This window comes from Ailuropoda melanoleuca, chromosome 17 (assembly GCF_002007445.2).
Source record: "Ailuropoda melanoleuca isolate Jingjing chromosome 17, ASM200744v2, whole genome shotgun sequence".
NCBI lineage: Eukaryota > Metazoa > Chordata > Mammalia > Carnivora > Ursidae > Ailuropoda > Ailuropoda melanoleuca.
Genome location: NC_048234.1, coordinates 6686364 through 6703025, shown reverse-complemented (window position 1 = coordinate 6703025; position 16662 = coordinate 6686364). Strand labels below are relative to the sequence as shown.

At 37.7% G+C, this 16662-nt stretch overlaps 1 protein-coding gene across 1 annotated transcript in view; it reads right to left on the bottom strand.

The window, feature by feature from the left end:
• The window catches only part of MAP2K4 (mitogen-activated protein kinase kinase 4), a 152696-nt gene that overhangs the window by 104050 nt on the left and 31984 nt on the right, over positions 1–16662 (bottom strand). The window contains exon 4 of the mRNA XM_034647282.1: positions 12731–12833. Within this exon, the coding sequence (XP_034503173.1) occupies positions 12731–12833 (103 nt within the window). The remainder of the gene's footprint in view (positions 1–12730; positions 12834–16662) is intronic.

Here is a 16662-nt window from a genome sequence, read left to right as displayed (position 1 = left end):
AAGAAATTTCTGAAGAGCAGAAATTCGTAATTCTGGTAAAACCTAATTTATTGATTTGTAGTGGTTATATCTTTCTTTGTTCTGAAAAGAAATATTTGCCCAGGGTGTGTGGGTGGCTCAGTCGGTGAAGGGTCCATCTTCGGCTCAGGTTGTGATCCCGGGGTCCTGGATCTGAGGCAGCTTTGGGCTCCCTGCTCGGCGGGGAGTCCGCTTCTCCCTCTGCCCCTCCCCTGGCTCGTGGGCACACGCACGCTCACTCTCTCTCTAATAAATAAATAAAATCTTTTTAAAAATCAAAACAAAAAGAAATACTTGCTTATGTCAGATCACAAATGTACCTGGATGTTTTCTTTTAGAAGCATCACAGAATTTTTGCTTTCAGGACTATGATCCATCTCAAACTAATTTTTGCATGTGATGTGAAATAGGAATCAAGATTTACTCTGTTGCACACCTTTTTCCAGGTGTTCTACCACCACGAAAATTCTATCCTTCCCCCCACCCTGAACTGTACAGGCACCTTGGTCAAAAAACAACTATGTGTGTGTATCTATCAACTTTCTATTCGGTTCCACTGATGTATCTCTGTATCCTAATGTCCCCCCACAAAGCCAATAGTGTAGCTTTATAGTAAACCTTGCAATCAGGTGTAAGTCTTCCAGCTTAGTTTTTCTTTAACAAAATTGCTTTTGGCTATTCTAGGTCTTCTGAATGTCCACATAAATTTTAGATCACTGTGTCAAATTATGCATATTTTTTTAAAGCTTGCTGGAATTTTTTTGGGATTTCAGTGAATCAGTAGATCTGTGTGGGAAGAACAGATATCCTAGTAATACTGTACCTTCCACGCCACAAGCATGGTGTCCCGATCCATATATAGGTCTTTAATTTCTCTCAGCAATGATGTAGAGCTTTCATTAGAGAAGCCTTATACAATTGTCGTTAAATTTATCTGCAAGTATTCTATAATTTTTCATGGTACTACAAGCATTTTTTTCTATTTCATTTTTCCAAGTATATTTTTTTAATTGATTTTGGAACAATGATCACGTATCCTGTGACCTTGCTAAAGTCACTCAATGATTCTAGTAATGTTCTCAAACTAGGATATTCCGTATTTACAATCATATCATCTTAAAAAAAAAAAAAAAAGACTGTTTGCTTCTCTTTCGCATCCTTCTGTCTTTCCATTATTGTTCTTACTTTATTGCACTGGGTAGGGCCTCTGGTCTAGTACTGAATAGCACTGGTGAGTGCAGACATTCTTGTCTTGTTACCAATTTCATGGAGAAAGCATTAAGTCTTTCATCATTAAGTATGATATCAGTTATAGATTTTTCATAGTTGTCCTTTAAAAGGCTGAAAAATTCCTCTTCTTTTCCTACTTTAATGAGAATTTCTACCACGAATGGATATTGAATGTTGTCAAATGATTTTTCTGCATCTACTGAAATGATTACATAATTTTTCTCCCTTATTTTATTAATGCAGTGAATTATATTAATTTTCCAATGTAAAATTAAAATGAATCCCATTTTGTTGTGATGTATTGTCCCTTCTACATATTGATGGATTCCATTTGCGAATATTTTGTTGAGGGTTTTCAAGTGTATGTTCATGAGGGACAGTAATCTGTAGTTTTCTTTTTTTAAATCTTATCTAATTTTGATATTAGGGTTATGCTGGGCTCATAAAATGAGTTAGAAAATATTCCCTACTCCTCTATTTCCTGAAAAATTTGTGGAAGCTTAATCTTATTTTTTTATTTTAATGTTGATAAAATTTACCAGGAAAACCGTCTGGAGCCTCAAGTTTCCTTTGTGTGAAAGTTTTTAATTGCAAATTCAATTTTTAAACAGATATAGGGATATTTGAGATTTTCTACTTCTTCTTGGGTCAGGTTTGATACTTCTATCTTTCAAGGAATCTGTCTCCATCATTCAGGTTACTGAATTTTTGGCATAAAATTATTTATATTTCCTTATTATCCTTTTATTGTAGTGATATCCCTTCTTTCATTCCTGACAGTGATAACTTGAGCTTCCTCTTTTCTTTAATCAGTCCTGTTGGGGTGTTCATCACTTTTATTGACCTTTCCAAGAAATGACTTTTGAATTCATTCATTTTCTATTTCATTGCCCTCCACTCTTATCTTTATTATTTCCTTTCTTCTGCTTATTTTGGATTTCATTTGCTCATCTTTTCCTAACTGCTGGATGTTTTTGTTACTCTTTCCAGTGATTCTGGGCTTGTGCCTTGCCTAGACATATAAATATTTGGGAACAATATCATCACACTTTGTTTCTTTCTGATTCGTTCAGAATCTGTAATCATTCCCTCAAATGAGTTTAATTCATGCTCATTTCTTTTTCTTTATCCCTAAATTAAGAAACAAATATTTAGATGATTAGTTGTAAAAGAGGCATATAATGTTTGACATAATTCTTACTATGTCAAGAAGCTTAATTTTAAAAGCCTACTTAATGAAGAGATTTTCAGATAAATAGTCACTAGTCTCCCCTCCCTCCTCAAACACCAACGAAACAACAGAAAGGGATTTTTAAAATACCCAAACTCAAAACGTAGAAGAGACTGGAAGAGACCACACTAGATGAGAAGTTACAACACATTTTTGGAAGATCGAAAGTAAATGAACATTTAACAAGGCAGAAAAAAGGTATAACTAAAAATTACCTGCAAACAGAGGATACCAAAAAATGTAAGCCGATTTGTACTACAGAAACCCAGAAAAGTTCAAGAATGAGAAGCATCAGCTAGGGATGAGGGATGGGGTTAAATCCAAAGGCAATATTAAAATCTACATACGGTGCAATTAGATCCCTGGATTCCTCCAACCAGGTGATGATCTCTCCTTTCCCTCAGCTGATAAACAAGTCTGTATATTCCAGAGAAACTACCAGAAGAAAATGTAGTAAGCTGGATTAAGTAAAAACCTACACGACAGAGATATACGTAGCCTTCTTTGCTTAGATCTACTGTAGAATTTTAGCAGCCTGACATATATACCTTCTCTCAGCAACCCAGGTTAATCCCCTCCTGTTTTTTCCTCCCCTAGGAGGAAAAAGACAGAGAGAGAGAGAGAGAGAGAGAGAGATGCCCATGAGAAAAGAGAGGAAGACCTCCAGATCTGACATCTGGGAATCTTCCAAAGGAAACAATCAGACCTCTCTCCTTCATCTCACCATGAGTTCTACCAATCAAATCACAAAGATTCTAATCAACTTTTTGTTGCCTCACTGTGTGTGTATGTGAGAGAGAGAGAGAGAGAGAGAGACAAGGATCAAAAACGACAAGAAGAAGTGAAAATACATAGAAAGTTGAAGGACAGAAATGGTTAAAAAAACTAGGAGCTCAAACTAAGAGGTCCAAAGCTTGAAGCAGGGTTCTAGTAGGAGAGCTCTTGGAAAAGAGAAAATGAAAAGAGTAAGAGAAGACTCAGTTGTGTACTCTAGAATGAAAGATAGTGGTTTGAAAGAGACCACACCAAGAGCTCAGAAGAAGGAAGGAAGAGAGGAAGGAGAAGAGAAAAGAAAGGAAAATAAAACCAAAATAGAAAAGTGAGATTTCAGACTTGGGGGAGAAGGCCCAACCCTACAGTCATCCACAAAGGAAAAAACAGGTCACATTCCAAAGTTCAGGAATCACAATGGCATTTAAGTCTTTAATAGTAACCCTGGAAGGTTGAAAACATCACAGCAAAGCCTTCAAAATTCTGAAAAACAATTTCTACCCTGGAATAAGGCCAATAAAGTTATTAATCTCTCAAGAGGGTTAAATAAAGGCATTTTCAGACCTGCAAAGACCCAAAAACCCTACTTACTAGGAAAGAAAACTTATCTCAGGAAGCTATTAGAAGATACAATCCCTCAAAATGGAGGGAAACTAAAAACCAGTGAAAGAAAGACAGATATGAAACCCCAAGACAGGGAATCAAAATCAGGAGAGTAATACAGGCATTCACAAACCAATGCCAACAGCCATGAAGCAGGCCTAACATGCAACCACTCCAGATTACAGAAAGATTATGGCTGGATAGGCAACTCTTAAAAAAAAACAAAAACAAAAAAACTGAATGATTACCTACTGTTTCATGAGAGAAGATTCACAGTGAATATTAAATGGGGCAATTATTAACTCTGAAGAAAACAAATCTGAAGGAGAACAGTAATGTAATCTTACTGACTCAGTTGTAAACAATAAAAAAAAAGAACACCCTGAAAAGATACTATGTCTCCTTTAAATAGTTTAATTCCTTATTAACAGAGAGGTTTCCAGAAATATGCCTACAATATAAAGGTGAAGGACTTCTATAACATTCTGAACTAAATCGGAACTCAAAGTCTTGCTGCCTAATCAGAAAACAGTTGAAAGCTTATGAAAAACAAAGAAATCAGCTATTTCTTTAAAGAACAGAGCTTTGCAGCTCTATAGGTGAAAGAATCAGGGACACCTTTCAATGTCAGCCTAAGTCTCTGACTCAAGAACAAAGACATTTTAGAACACCAAAACTAAACTCATTTTTAGTAGACAAGCAACTCAACAGCATTTATTATTAATTTCTTTAAATATTCCAGAACTAACATTCAATATCTCAGCTATAAACATCCAGCTTGATGAGAATTATACTAGTGAATCTCCATGGCAGTGGGGAGTGGGGCACACAGAGAATCAGTTCAACCACAGCTATTACCACTATCCTCTGTTGAGAATCTCGTCTCCCGTGAATCTCTAACTTAAGAAGACGTACCACAACCATCAGGTGCACCAAGGTAGGATGTGGGACTGAGGAAAAGATTAAGTACCTCTGAACTCTAAGAAGCATGATAATGCAAGCTCTGGAAGATGATCTCACTCAGCAGGATTATTCAGTAGAGTCCAAAGGTTAGAAATGCCCCAATGTCCATCAACATATGAACAGATATACAAAATGCCATATATAAATTCAATACTACTCAGCCTTAAAAAGGAAATTGTGACACACACTATACATGGATAGTGTGAAGACGTTGAGTGAAATAAGCCAGACACAAAGGAACAAATATTGTATAATTCTATTTAGAGGAGGTGCCTAGAATGACCAGATTTAGAGACGAAGTAGAACCAAGGCTGGCAGGAAGAGGAAGGAGGAGTTAGCATTTAACGAATATTCTTTCAGTTGGAGAAAATGAAAGCACCCTGGAGGTGGACGGTAATGGCGGCTGCACAATAATGTGAATATACTCAATGCCACTGAGCTGTAACCTTGGAAATGGTTAAGGTGGTAAATGTTGTGTTATGTATATTTAGAACAGAGAGTCAAAAAGAAAAAGTTTGCAGCAGTAAATCTAAACCAGCCAAAAATTAAAAGATGCCATAGTATTTCAAACATTTGGTATTTTCCATTTTGGAGTACTAATTTGTACCTATGAATATATTTCTACCATGACTGCCATTTTGTGAAAGTGCTCTACCACAGAAGGGTAGAGATTCCAAATTACTATCACTGCATCAAAAAATCTCGGAGATGGGGAAAAAAACTTTTAAGCTTATGTACACTCACGGTTTTCACACTTCGGAATTGACCAGAGGTGTCCTAAGGGGCTACTTTAGGGAACGCGGACAGTCAAGACTACAGCCCTCTCCCACCTCAGAAACACTTAGCCTATGAGGCTTGTCCATAACATTTTATTTGAAGAAAGTAGCACGAAACTGGCTTTCTCTCCCTCTCCTAACTCACCCCCTAAAATAACGAAAGTCATGGGGTGCCTGGGTGACTCAGTTGGTTAAATATCCAACTCTTGATTTCAGCTCAGGTCATGATCTCAGGGTTGTGAGATCAAGCCCAAAGTCAGGCTCTGTGCTGGGCGTGGAGTCGGCTTAAAATTCTCTCTCTCCCTCTGCCCCTACCCTCCCGTCTCCTCTCTCTTACAAAAAAATAAATAAATAAAATGAAATAATGAAAGTCACTATTCTAATTCAACACCTGAATTGACATCAAAGTGCTAAGTGACACACTCAAGGTCACAGAGATGATGACGAGGAGAAGGAGAAGGAGACAGAAACCGGGACTTCAATATTAACTAAAATGGTTAATTCAAAATAATAAAGTTTAGAAGATAAGGTATCCATAATTTAACTGCGAATAGTGGCTGGATAATTTGTAATTGTTGTTGAATGCTTTACAATAAAGTTCTACTGAGTAGAGTTATCATGAAATTAAGAACACCACTAGTTATTAAATGGGGACTTTAAAACTTCTTTAAAACTACTTCCTAGATGTTTGATAGCACAACTGAGCATTTTTGTGCTCAAATGTAATGAAGATAAATGAGATCCCAGAAATCTTCTTGGTCTCAGCAAAGAGATACCTTTAAACTTAGAACATATGGTTTCAAAATGTTTAGCTCAATGGGGCGCCTGGGTGGCACAGCGGTTAAGCGTCTGCCTTCGGCTCAGGGCGTGATCCCGGAGTTATGGGATCGAGCCCCACATCAGGCTCCTTTGCTATGAGCCTGCTTCTTCCTCTCCCACTCCCCCTGCTTGTGTTCCCTCTCTCACTGGCTGTCTCTATCTCTGTCAAATAAATAAATAAAATCTTTAAAAAAAAAAAATGTTTAGCTCAAGTCCTGAAATGTATCTGTCCTCATCATCATTTAGTTCTCATGTCAGTATTTAAGCCAGTGCTTCTTGTACAACTCAGATATGCTGTGAAGATAAAAGGGCTGTTCTTCGGGACAACAATTGTATTTGGTGCATTCAATGATTCGGTGCACTGAGAGCACTCACACGTTACTCAGCATGATGAAAGCGCAGACCTAACAGTGGAATATCTAACTTTTATTCATGTCAAATTCATATACAGAACAGACTGTAGCACAAGTCTGCCACATTTATAACAATATCCCTTTGGTATCCCAGAGACCTATAGCACCTCCTATAATCCAATCCTGACAGAAATTAAAAGGTAGCCACACATTTTTCCTTTGGCTTTTCCTTATATACACTTTGTTTTTATAGCTTAATCTTTCATTTAAAGAGCCAAAGGACAAAATATTAACATCTGCTACATCCAGGTAGTATCGAGAGTCTCCATTACAATACTTCCTTCTTTTCATGTGTGGGAAATACTTACAATTTTAACCAGTAATAATTAAGAACCTACATTTCCTGTTCAGGTTATCTCCTCACTCTCTAAGGACTCACAGGAAAAGAACAATGAAAAAAAAAAAAAGAAAAAGAAAAAGAAACAAGGAAGAAACAGAGATTTTGGCAAATATCTGAATGCCTGAAAGCAGACAAAAATGTGTAGACAAAGCAAAACTAATCAACTCCAAGAGAAGGGACTTCATAGTCTCAAAGACTTACCAGCCATCTGGAGTAGAGGACCTTGTTTAGATCCTGCTTCCAACCATAAAAGAAATTTTTTGATGAAGTAATCTACTTACATGATGATGGTTAAGAGTTATTTATTCTACTAGATGTAATAATGATATTGTGACTATATTTTTAAAAAGGAGTCCTTACCTTTTAGAAATGCATGTCAAGATAATCATAAATGGAATAATGTCTGAGTTTGGTTAAAAGTAAGGAAGGTGGAGGAGCAGATAAAACTAATCCTGGCCACATTAACTACTGAAGCTTCTAAAGTTGACTGATAAATACATACAGATCCATCTATCACTCTCTATTTCTGGATATACTTGCAACTTACCATAATAAGCAGGTAAAATAAAAACCAACCCAGTAATAGAGGAGCCTGGCTGGCTCTGTGGAGCCTGCGACTCTTGATCTTGGAGCTGTGAGTTGGAGTCCCACGTTCAGTGTAGAGATTACTTAAAAAAAAATTTCAGTGCTCAACATCACTCAGCATCAGGGAAATACAAATCAAAACCATAATGAGATACCACCTCACACCACTCAGAATAGCTAAAATTAACAAGTCAGGAAACGACAGGTGTTAATAAGGATGCGGGGAAAGGGGAACCCTCCTACACTGTTGGTGGGAACGCAAGCTGGTGCAGCCACTCTGGAAAACAGTGTGGAAGTTCCTCAAAAAGTTGAAACTAGAGCTACCCTATGACTCAGCAATTGCAGTGCTGGGTATTTACCCCAAAGATACAAATGTAGTGATCCAAAGGGGCACATGCACCCCAATGCTTATGGCAGCAATGTCCACAATAGCCAAATTATGGAAAGAGCCTAGATGTCCATCGACAGATGAATGGATAAGAAGATGTGATAGATAGATAGATAGAGATATATAGATATATATAGATATAGATATATAATGGAATATTATGCAGCCATCAAAAAATGAAATCTTGCCATTTGCAACGATGTGGATGGAACTAGAGGGTATTATGCTGAGCGAAATAAGTCAATCAGAGAAAGCAATTATCATGTGATCTCACTAATATGTGGAATTTGAGAAACAGGGCAGAAGATCATAGGGGAAGAGAGGAAAAAATGAAACAAGATGAAACCAGAGAGGGAGACAGACCATAAGAGACCCTTACTCTCAGGAAACAAACTGAGGGTTGCTGGAGTGGAGGGGGTAGGAGGGATAGGGTGGCTGGGTGATGGGCATTGGGGAGGGTATGTGCTATGGTGAGCGCTGTGAATTGTGTAAGACTGATGAATCACAGACCTGTACCCCTGAAACAGATAACACATTATATGTTAATAAAAAATATATAAATGAACAAATAAAAAAATCTTAAATAAAAAAAAAATTTCATCTTCATTAAAATTTGAACCCTGCCCATCACTTTAAAAAGGGGGGGGGGAAGAATTCTCTGGGGGGGAAAAAAGAAAAAAGAAACAGTAATAGAGAAAAGTTACCACGCATCACACATGGTAGGAGCGGAACATGCAGCAGATGAGAAATAAACAATGATCCCAACAGAACTGCAGAGAAAAGGCAAAGTTGAGGATATGAACCCCAGAGGCAGAAGAATTCATTAAAATCCTTTCTGTAAGAAAGGTCTAGTCAGTTCCTCCTTTTCTCTCTGTCTTTCCCCTGGAAAGACAGCATATCTTTAAGGAAAATAAACATGTTATCTGGAGAGGACGAGGCCTCATAGGGTGAATGTTGGCCCTACTTGTTCTGGCATCTGAATATTCCTGGCCTAAGAGCCAGCTCTCAAACTATTCACAGAAAAGTCGTCAAGTCCACCAGTTCACCATCTATACCAGAGCTACCAATCAGCCTTCTAATGTCGACAACCAAGAATTACAAGAGACACGGGAAAAAACTAACACAAAGAAGAAAGACAAAGATTAAAGAAAAACTGACCCTTGAAGAAATGAATTGCCTAGTGGATAGAGAAAGAACTTCAAAATTCCAGATTTTACATCCATAAATTAAGAATAAGACACTAAGAAGAAGCCACAGGCAACTCCTAGAAGTTAAAATCAATTGCCAAAATAGAATATTTCACAGAAGGATCAGAAAATAAATAAAGGGGTGGCTCAGTCAGTTAAGCATCCAACTTTTAACTTTGGCTGAGGTCACGATCTTAGGGTCGTGATATAGAGCCCGACATCAGACTCTGCACTGGGGGTGGAGCCTGCTTAAGATTCTCTCTCTCCATCTCATTCTGCCCCTCCCCTGCTCCCCTCCCAAACCTAGTCACCTGCATTCTCTCTTTTTCTAAAAATCAAGAAAAAAGAAAAGAAAAGAAAAGAAAAGAAAAGAAAGAGGGATAGGGGGGAGGGAGGGATGTAGAGAGGGAGGAGTAGGGAGGAGGGAGGGAGGGAAATCTAGGATATAGAGAAAGAAAACAAAAAGATAAAAAGTATGAAAAAAAAGTCACAGACCCAGGAAATTGAGAAAGTCCAATGTCCAAACAATAGGAGACTAGGAAAAACATGAAGGAATCAATCAAAAGAAAAGCAAAATTTTCTCAGAAAGAGATACATGAATCTCGAAACTAAAATGATTCTTCTAGTACAGAGAGATGATCCAGACCTAGAAGTATCTTCATATAACTACAGAACACCAAGCATCAAGAAAAAATGCTAAAAGTTTCCAGTGATAGAAACAGGTAATCTGTAAGTACCATCTCTGCTATAATTAAACAGATCTACACATAGTCCCCAAAACTTATGTTCGACTTCCACTCACCACAATGCCATTCTCCCTTCTCTATGCGTCTTTCAAAATCCAATTCAAATCTTGTCCCGCTGTGGAGTGTTGCACCAAGCTGTTTATCCTGAAGTGATCTTACCCCCTCCTACACCAGTCATTTGACATTCAATCTGTATTACCTTATGCCTCACTTCTTCAATTGCTCTACCCAAATGTTACTTCTTAGAGTTTTGTTTAAACTGCTGGTTCTCAGAATATAAGGACGGTCTTAAAATTTTAAATCTTCTACAGAATCTGCACCCAGGAGACATCGAATGTCAGACGGATGTGAAAGGAGTTCCCGGGGCATATCTTAACTTCATTAGTTGCTTACATTTCATCTTATCTTTTCCTACATTCATGAGCAAGTTTTCTATTTATATCTGTAACCAAAATCCATGGACATTTTAGAAGGAGGAAATATGTGTAAATGACACAGAGGTATCTTTTTCAAACCCTCACATACTGCAAGTTATATTTTCTACTTGCAAACTACCTACCCCAAACAGTGACTAACAGTGGTTTTTTGTGCCTGACAGTACAACTAAAGGAAGAACACAAAAGGGTCCCTTACAGAAGGGGGTAGGGAGGTAGAGGGGATATGCTGCCCTAAGTAGTGAAACAACCTTCTTTGACCAGTATCAATGCTAGCAGTTACCTGTTCCTGATCGAGGTAATAACAGACCAGTGCAATAACAAAATTCAAACGAGATCTGGGTCTAAAATTTTTACATACCAGAATCAAATTCTAAAGATTCTCTCATTAAGTAAAAATGCTTATTACCGTGTCCTCTCAAACTTTCAACGGTGCTTGAAAGAGACAAAAGATAAGAAACTTAGCTGGTTATAGGAATATTATGAAGGGGTAGGTTTTAAAAAAAAAAAACAACAACTGATTGACTCAAATTTTGGAAGAAAGCGTTTGTTCACCCAGTTCACTGTTTGGGGAAAAAAAAAAAAATCTGTCCATGAATTCCTTAATACATGAAACTCATCTCAAAGGAAGAGAGTATAAGTACGTAAATGTTTTTGCAATTCTAAATGTAAGTCAGGTTGTCTTTGTGTCCAAGGGGGCTTTAAAAAAAAAAAAAGAAAGAAAGAAAGAAGAAAGAGCTGTTAATTCTGGCAATAACTACATACCTTTTCTTTCTTAGACTTCAAATACATGGTTCAGCTAGCAACCAAGGTAATAGAAATGGACCATGTTCAAGAATTAGTTTTGTACTGGCTTTCACTAGAAATTCTAGGAAATGAGGAAGGAGGTTCTTTTAAGAATGTTTCCTTGCCGCCAGAGCTCTGACTAATTAAGAGGTACTAAGAGTTTCCTTCCTCAATATAGCCCCCACTCAGTGTTTCAGAGGAGGTAAAGAGGCTAGGACTCTAAGCTGAGCTCCAACAAGAAATCTCATTATGAACACCAGTCTAATAAAATTAGCAGACACCAGTCCCAGGCAAATGAACTGTTACTCCAGTTTTCATTTGTTTTAAAGTTACAGGTGAAAGACTAAACGCATATACACGCACATCCACAGTGCTCCCTTCTACACACTGATGTTCTAAAAATCACAATATGTTTTCGGAACGCCTGCTCCAGGACATTCTACCTTCTACCAATTTGTTACTGTTTGCAAATACAATGCAGACATCAAAAGGAAAGAGAACAGCAATAAATGTGCCTTTTTGGGGAAGCATGAATGTATTTGTAATCTAATAAGGCTTGAATAAAAATTGTTGAAGAATTATTAAAAATTACAAGATAATATATTCTGAGCACTTTTTAAACCATACCTTCCATCATTTGCTTTATTGTTCTTGATACTGGAACTAGGTAAAAATTATTTCTATGAGTATAAAAGCAAACCCACTGGCTTTGACCCTTTATGCTCATGACAGGTCTAGTTGGGGGGAGGAGGGAGGCATCATTATTTAATACATCACTTCAAATTCAAAGGTGTCTATAAATATTATTCTGAAGGTATTATTTTAAATTAACAGATGTTTCTAATACTTTAAGTGACCTTCAGTGAGATGCTAAAATATCATTTTTGTATTTTAATAAAAATATTTAGGGGAAAAAATATAAATATATATATTTAGGGGAAAAGTTTTAAAAGTAATCACTGATACCTATACACAGACACGTACACATTCTTTCAATTTACTGTGACATGAAAATCTTACAGGAATGTCATTTATCCAGAACGGGACTCTACTTTATCACCTGGTAAATGGGGTGATTTGTGCAGATCTATAGGGGAGAGTTACGCTTCCTAAATACCACTTACGATTTAACTGGAGATCCAGAAGATAAGGTCTAAACAATATTCTCAGAGTTCAGCAAGAGAAAAACTGAAAAGATATCAATACATCTGGATCTTCAGCTCTTCTCCCCTTCAAGTAAACTTTAACAAGGAAAATTGTGTTCACCCACTTCAGACTACAGAATCAACAGCTTTCTATTTAAGTTCAAATAGTAGTATTTCAAATGGCCTGTAAGAAAACGGAAATACCAACACCTCGACTTGGAAAAATTCACAAAATACAGTAACTTTGAAACCTCTGCTTGAGTTGAGCCTTTTAGCTGTTACCAGGAATACTCACATGTGTGGGTTTTGAACTCCTGTAGGGTTGGGATTCAGAGTAAACCTTGCGGTAGATTTGAAAGGTGGATTTGCAAAATTCAACTTCAGTGCTTTGCGTTTACCTAAGAAATAACAAATAAAAAGTAAAAGTTTCAAGTACTATAAAACAGATACTACTCTGAGGGCATAAGAAATTCATACCAAAAAGCAGAAAAATTTAACATATAGTTAATACCATATTTTGAAAGGCGACAAAGAATTTCTCAGAATTAAGAAAATAGTTAATAGCATAATAGTTATGCTCCAATACAATAGAAAACAACGCTTCAAGTTTATATTGCTCGGAGATGCTAAAACTTTTGCAAATGCAAATACCACTATAAAAATCATTTACCTCAACAGATATACTGAAAAATACTAAAATATGACCACCTTTCCAGGGTTACACTTCAACGCCTTCATTTAATAAAATGGTTTCCCCTCAAACACAACATGAACAACTGAGTGAAGCCGAAGCAGTCTACAACCATAATGAGCTAAAAAGAACATCATGGGGCGCCTGGGTGGNACCTTTCCAGGGTTACACTTCAACGCCTTCATTTAATAAAATGGTTTCCCCTCAAACACAACATGAACAACTAAGTGAAGCGGAAGCAGTCTACAACCATAATGAGCTAAAAAGAACATCATGGGGGCGCCTGGGTGGGGCAGCGGTTAAGCGTCTGCCTCCGGCTCAGGGCGTGATCCCGGANCACATCAGGCTCCTCCGCTATGAGCCTGCTTCTTCCTCTCCCACTCCCCTGCTTGTGTTCCCTCTCTCGCTGTCTCTATCTCTATCAAATAAATAAATAAAATCTTTAAAAAATAAAAAAATTTAAAAAAAGAACATCNTCGCTGGCTGTCTCTATCTCTGTCAAATAAATAAATAAAATCTTTAAAAAATAAAAAAATTTAAAAAAAGAACATTAGCACTGTCAACTTCAAGTTGGTCACACAGGTATTTCAAATACTTTTTATTTATTCGGAGCAATTTCTTTGGGGTAGGGAGGTAACAGTGTTTTATATTACACAAACAAAATATGTCCGGTAGAGAAAAGCTGGAAAATTCAGAAAAGATAAAGAAAACGAAAATATATAAAATAGTATATACGCATCTACAGAATATATGGGTTTTTTAAAAATATATGTATATTACATACATTCTAAGTCCAATTACCCCAAAATAATCAGTCTCCTAGAAACTATTTTCTATACATATAGATACACTTTTTTTTCCTCTACAATTAAAATCAGACCACAGTACGTTTTGTAACATGCTTTACTCATTGACCATGTTTCTTTCTATGACAATAAATCTTACAAAATCATTTCCTTGGGATTGTACTGTATGGTGACTCAGCAACATAGCTGGGTTTGTAAGCATTTGTAGCACAGCTTAGTTTCACACAGATATTAAGGATGCTTTCTCCAGTATGCACTCTTCACAGTTATTATACCTATATCTACCTTCTCAAACAGCTCCTCTGCAATCCAAACACTTTCCCACCCCAGAGGATTTGGAAGATGTACGAACGGGCTCATTCTACTCCGCCCGGTGCTTTCAATGCGATCTGCACGCTTGAGTGTGCCACATCTGTTGGATGGGACCACAGACAAGAGCACAGAGCTCCTGGCTGTGGCTCCTGGATCAGCTCTCAGGGATGGGCCTGTCTACATGATAACATGAATTCCCAAGAAGACCAGACACATCATTTTTAGAAGTAAGCATACTACAACATGAATTTCCCAAGTAACTTGCCCATTCAGGTACCAAACATTTATTTTAAATTAAGTTTTATTTGACAACAAGTAGAGGAAGGGCATTCAACTTATACATGAAAAAGGTACTCTTTTTGCAGCAAATTTGGCTGTATTAAAAAGCAAACTCTGTATATTACCAAAAAAAAAAAAAACCTTAAAAAAATTTAAATGAAAGCTGGGGAAAATCCTTCCAATGCAAAATGAGAAACTCCAAATATATAAAGGCATCACACAAGTCAAGAAAAATAGAAAAATTGGCAAGGGTGTGAATACTAAAGCAAAACTGAGAAAAAATTATGAAAGGCACTAACACCAAAAACAGTTAAAAGTTTTGTTCATACAAGGGGCACCTGGTCTGTTAATCTGTTAAGCGGCCAACTCTTGATTTCTGCTCAGGTCATGATCTCAGGGTCCTGGGATGCAGCCCTGCATCAGTGGGGGGTCTGCTTGGATTCTCTCTCCCTCTCTGTCTGCCCCTTCCCACCCCCAGTCCCCGTGCGCGCACGCTCTCTCTCTCTCTCTCTCACTAATAAATAAAATCTTAAAGAAAAGTTTTGTTCATGCGAAATCAGCAAAGTTTAGGTCTTATTTTACACATACACCGGTTTTTTTTCAATGATAATGTGTTAATCAATGTGGGCAGGTAGAAAATCACTAGTACAATACATTGCTGGTAAAAAAGTAAATTGATGTAAGTTTTTCTGATGAAAGGCTCAGCAACATACAAGAAAAAACTTTTCATGAAAATGCTCTTTAACTTCTTAGAAATTTGTCTTCAGGAAATATTTAAAGGCAGAGGACTGTCCCCAGGCCTTGCAACCTAACAGAATTTGCCCTGCTGGATTTGGAAACTGCTTGGGACCGCTGCCTCCTTTCTTCCTTCAGTGTTCTCCCGTTCTGAGTGGCTATCTCTAGAACCAGTTTCCAAAGCCTGGCCCAGCCCTGTGTTTTGGAAGCAAGTAACCTGTCTTGTTTCCAGGTCTGCAGAGGGGAGGAATTCTGTGTCACCATGGGTCATACTCCGTCTCGCCATATGTGATTTGGATGATTCTGATGAGAAGCCTGAGGAACTGATGGTGTCTAAATCAGATCTGGGTTCGAGCTGACACTGTAGTGAGCTGACGATCTAGAGGATGCTGGAGCAGGATAAATGTACTATGTACACAGGACAGATGTGTACTGTGAGATGTAAGTGAAAACGGTGGCCTTCAAAGATACCAGGTCCTAACCAATCCCTGGAACCTATGAATGTTACTTTACAGGGCAAGGTTTCTGGAGATAAAATTAAGGTAAGGACTTTGTAATCATAAATCTGAATGAGCTCAATGCCCACAAACTCCCCTAAACCAAAAGCTGAACACCACCTGTCACGTGGTGTGTCTGAAACCACCACAATCTCTATACGGTGAAAAACTGAAAACATATTAGGATCAAAGGCAGGACAATAACAGAACAAAGAATCATTGTGAAAACCATCCAGAGAAAAACACCAAAACTGGCTCTTTCTTCAAAAACTCAATTTGAGGGGACAGCTGCTAACCTCTGCAGGCAGATAAAATCTATTATGACAATTAAAACTCACTAAAATGCTTTCCTTGAAAATAAATATTTATATAAACACACACACATGCACACACACAGATTCTTTCTCGGCACTGCATTCACACTTAAACAAAAACAAACCAGGACCTTTATAAGGGCATTTCCTGCATAAATGGACAAGCACACAAACGCAACACAATGTGGCTTACATAAGTTAGATGTGGACACACCCCACACTTCAAAAACATCTGCAACTATCTTGAGAACTGTCCAAGCTTATATTCTGATTGTCCACCAACAAAATACACTAAATAATTCTATAAAAGTTCACAGCCTAAGTAGAGCTGAGTCAGAGTCTGAAATTGGAGCCAGGGGGTGTAGGGTAAGGTCAAGTTATGTGGGCTCTGCCAGCAGGGCTCCCCACTCTCCAAAGGATGATCATTTTGAGATGAGCTCACAAGGCAGTCTTGAGGAGAAGGAAGACCTCAGTCAGTCAAGGTGAGATTCAGGGAGACGCAGAGACAGCTTCTAGGACACTTTAGCAAGGCTACCTCTGGCTATTTGTAGACATGAGCATTTTTTTCCCTCCCCTCCCCACCCCCTCAACCA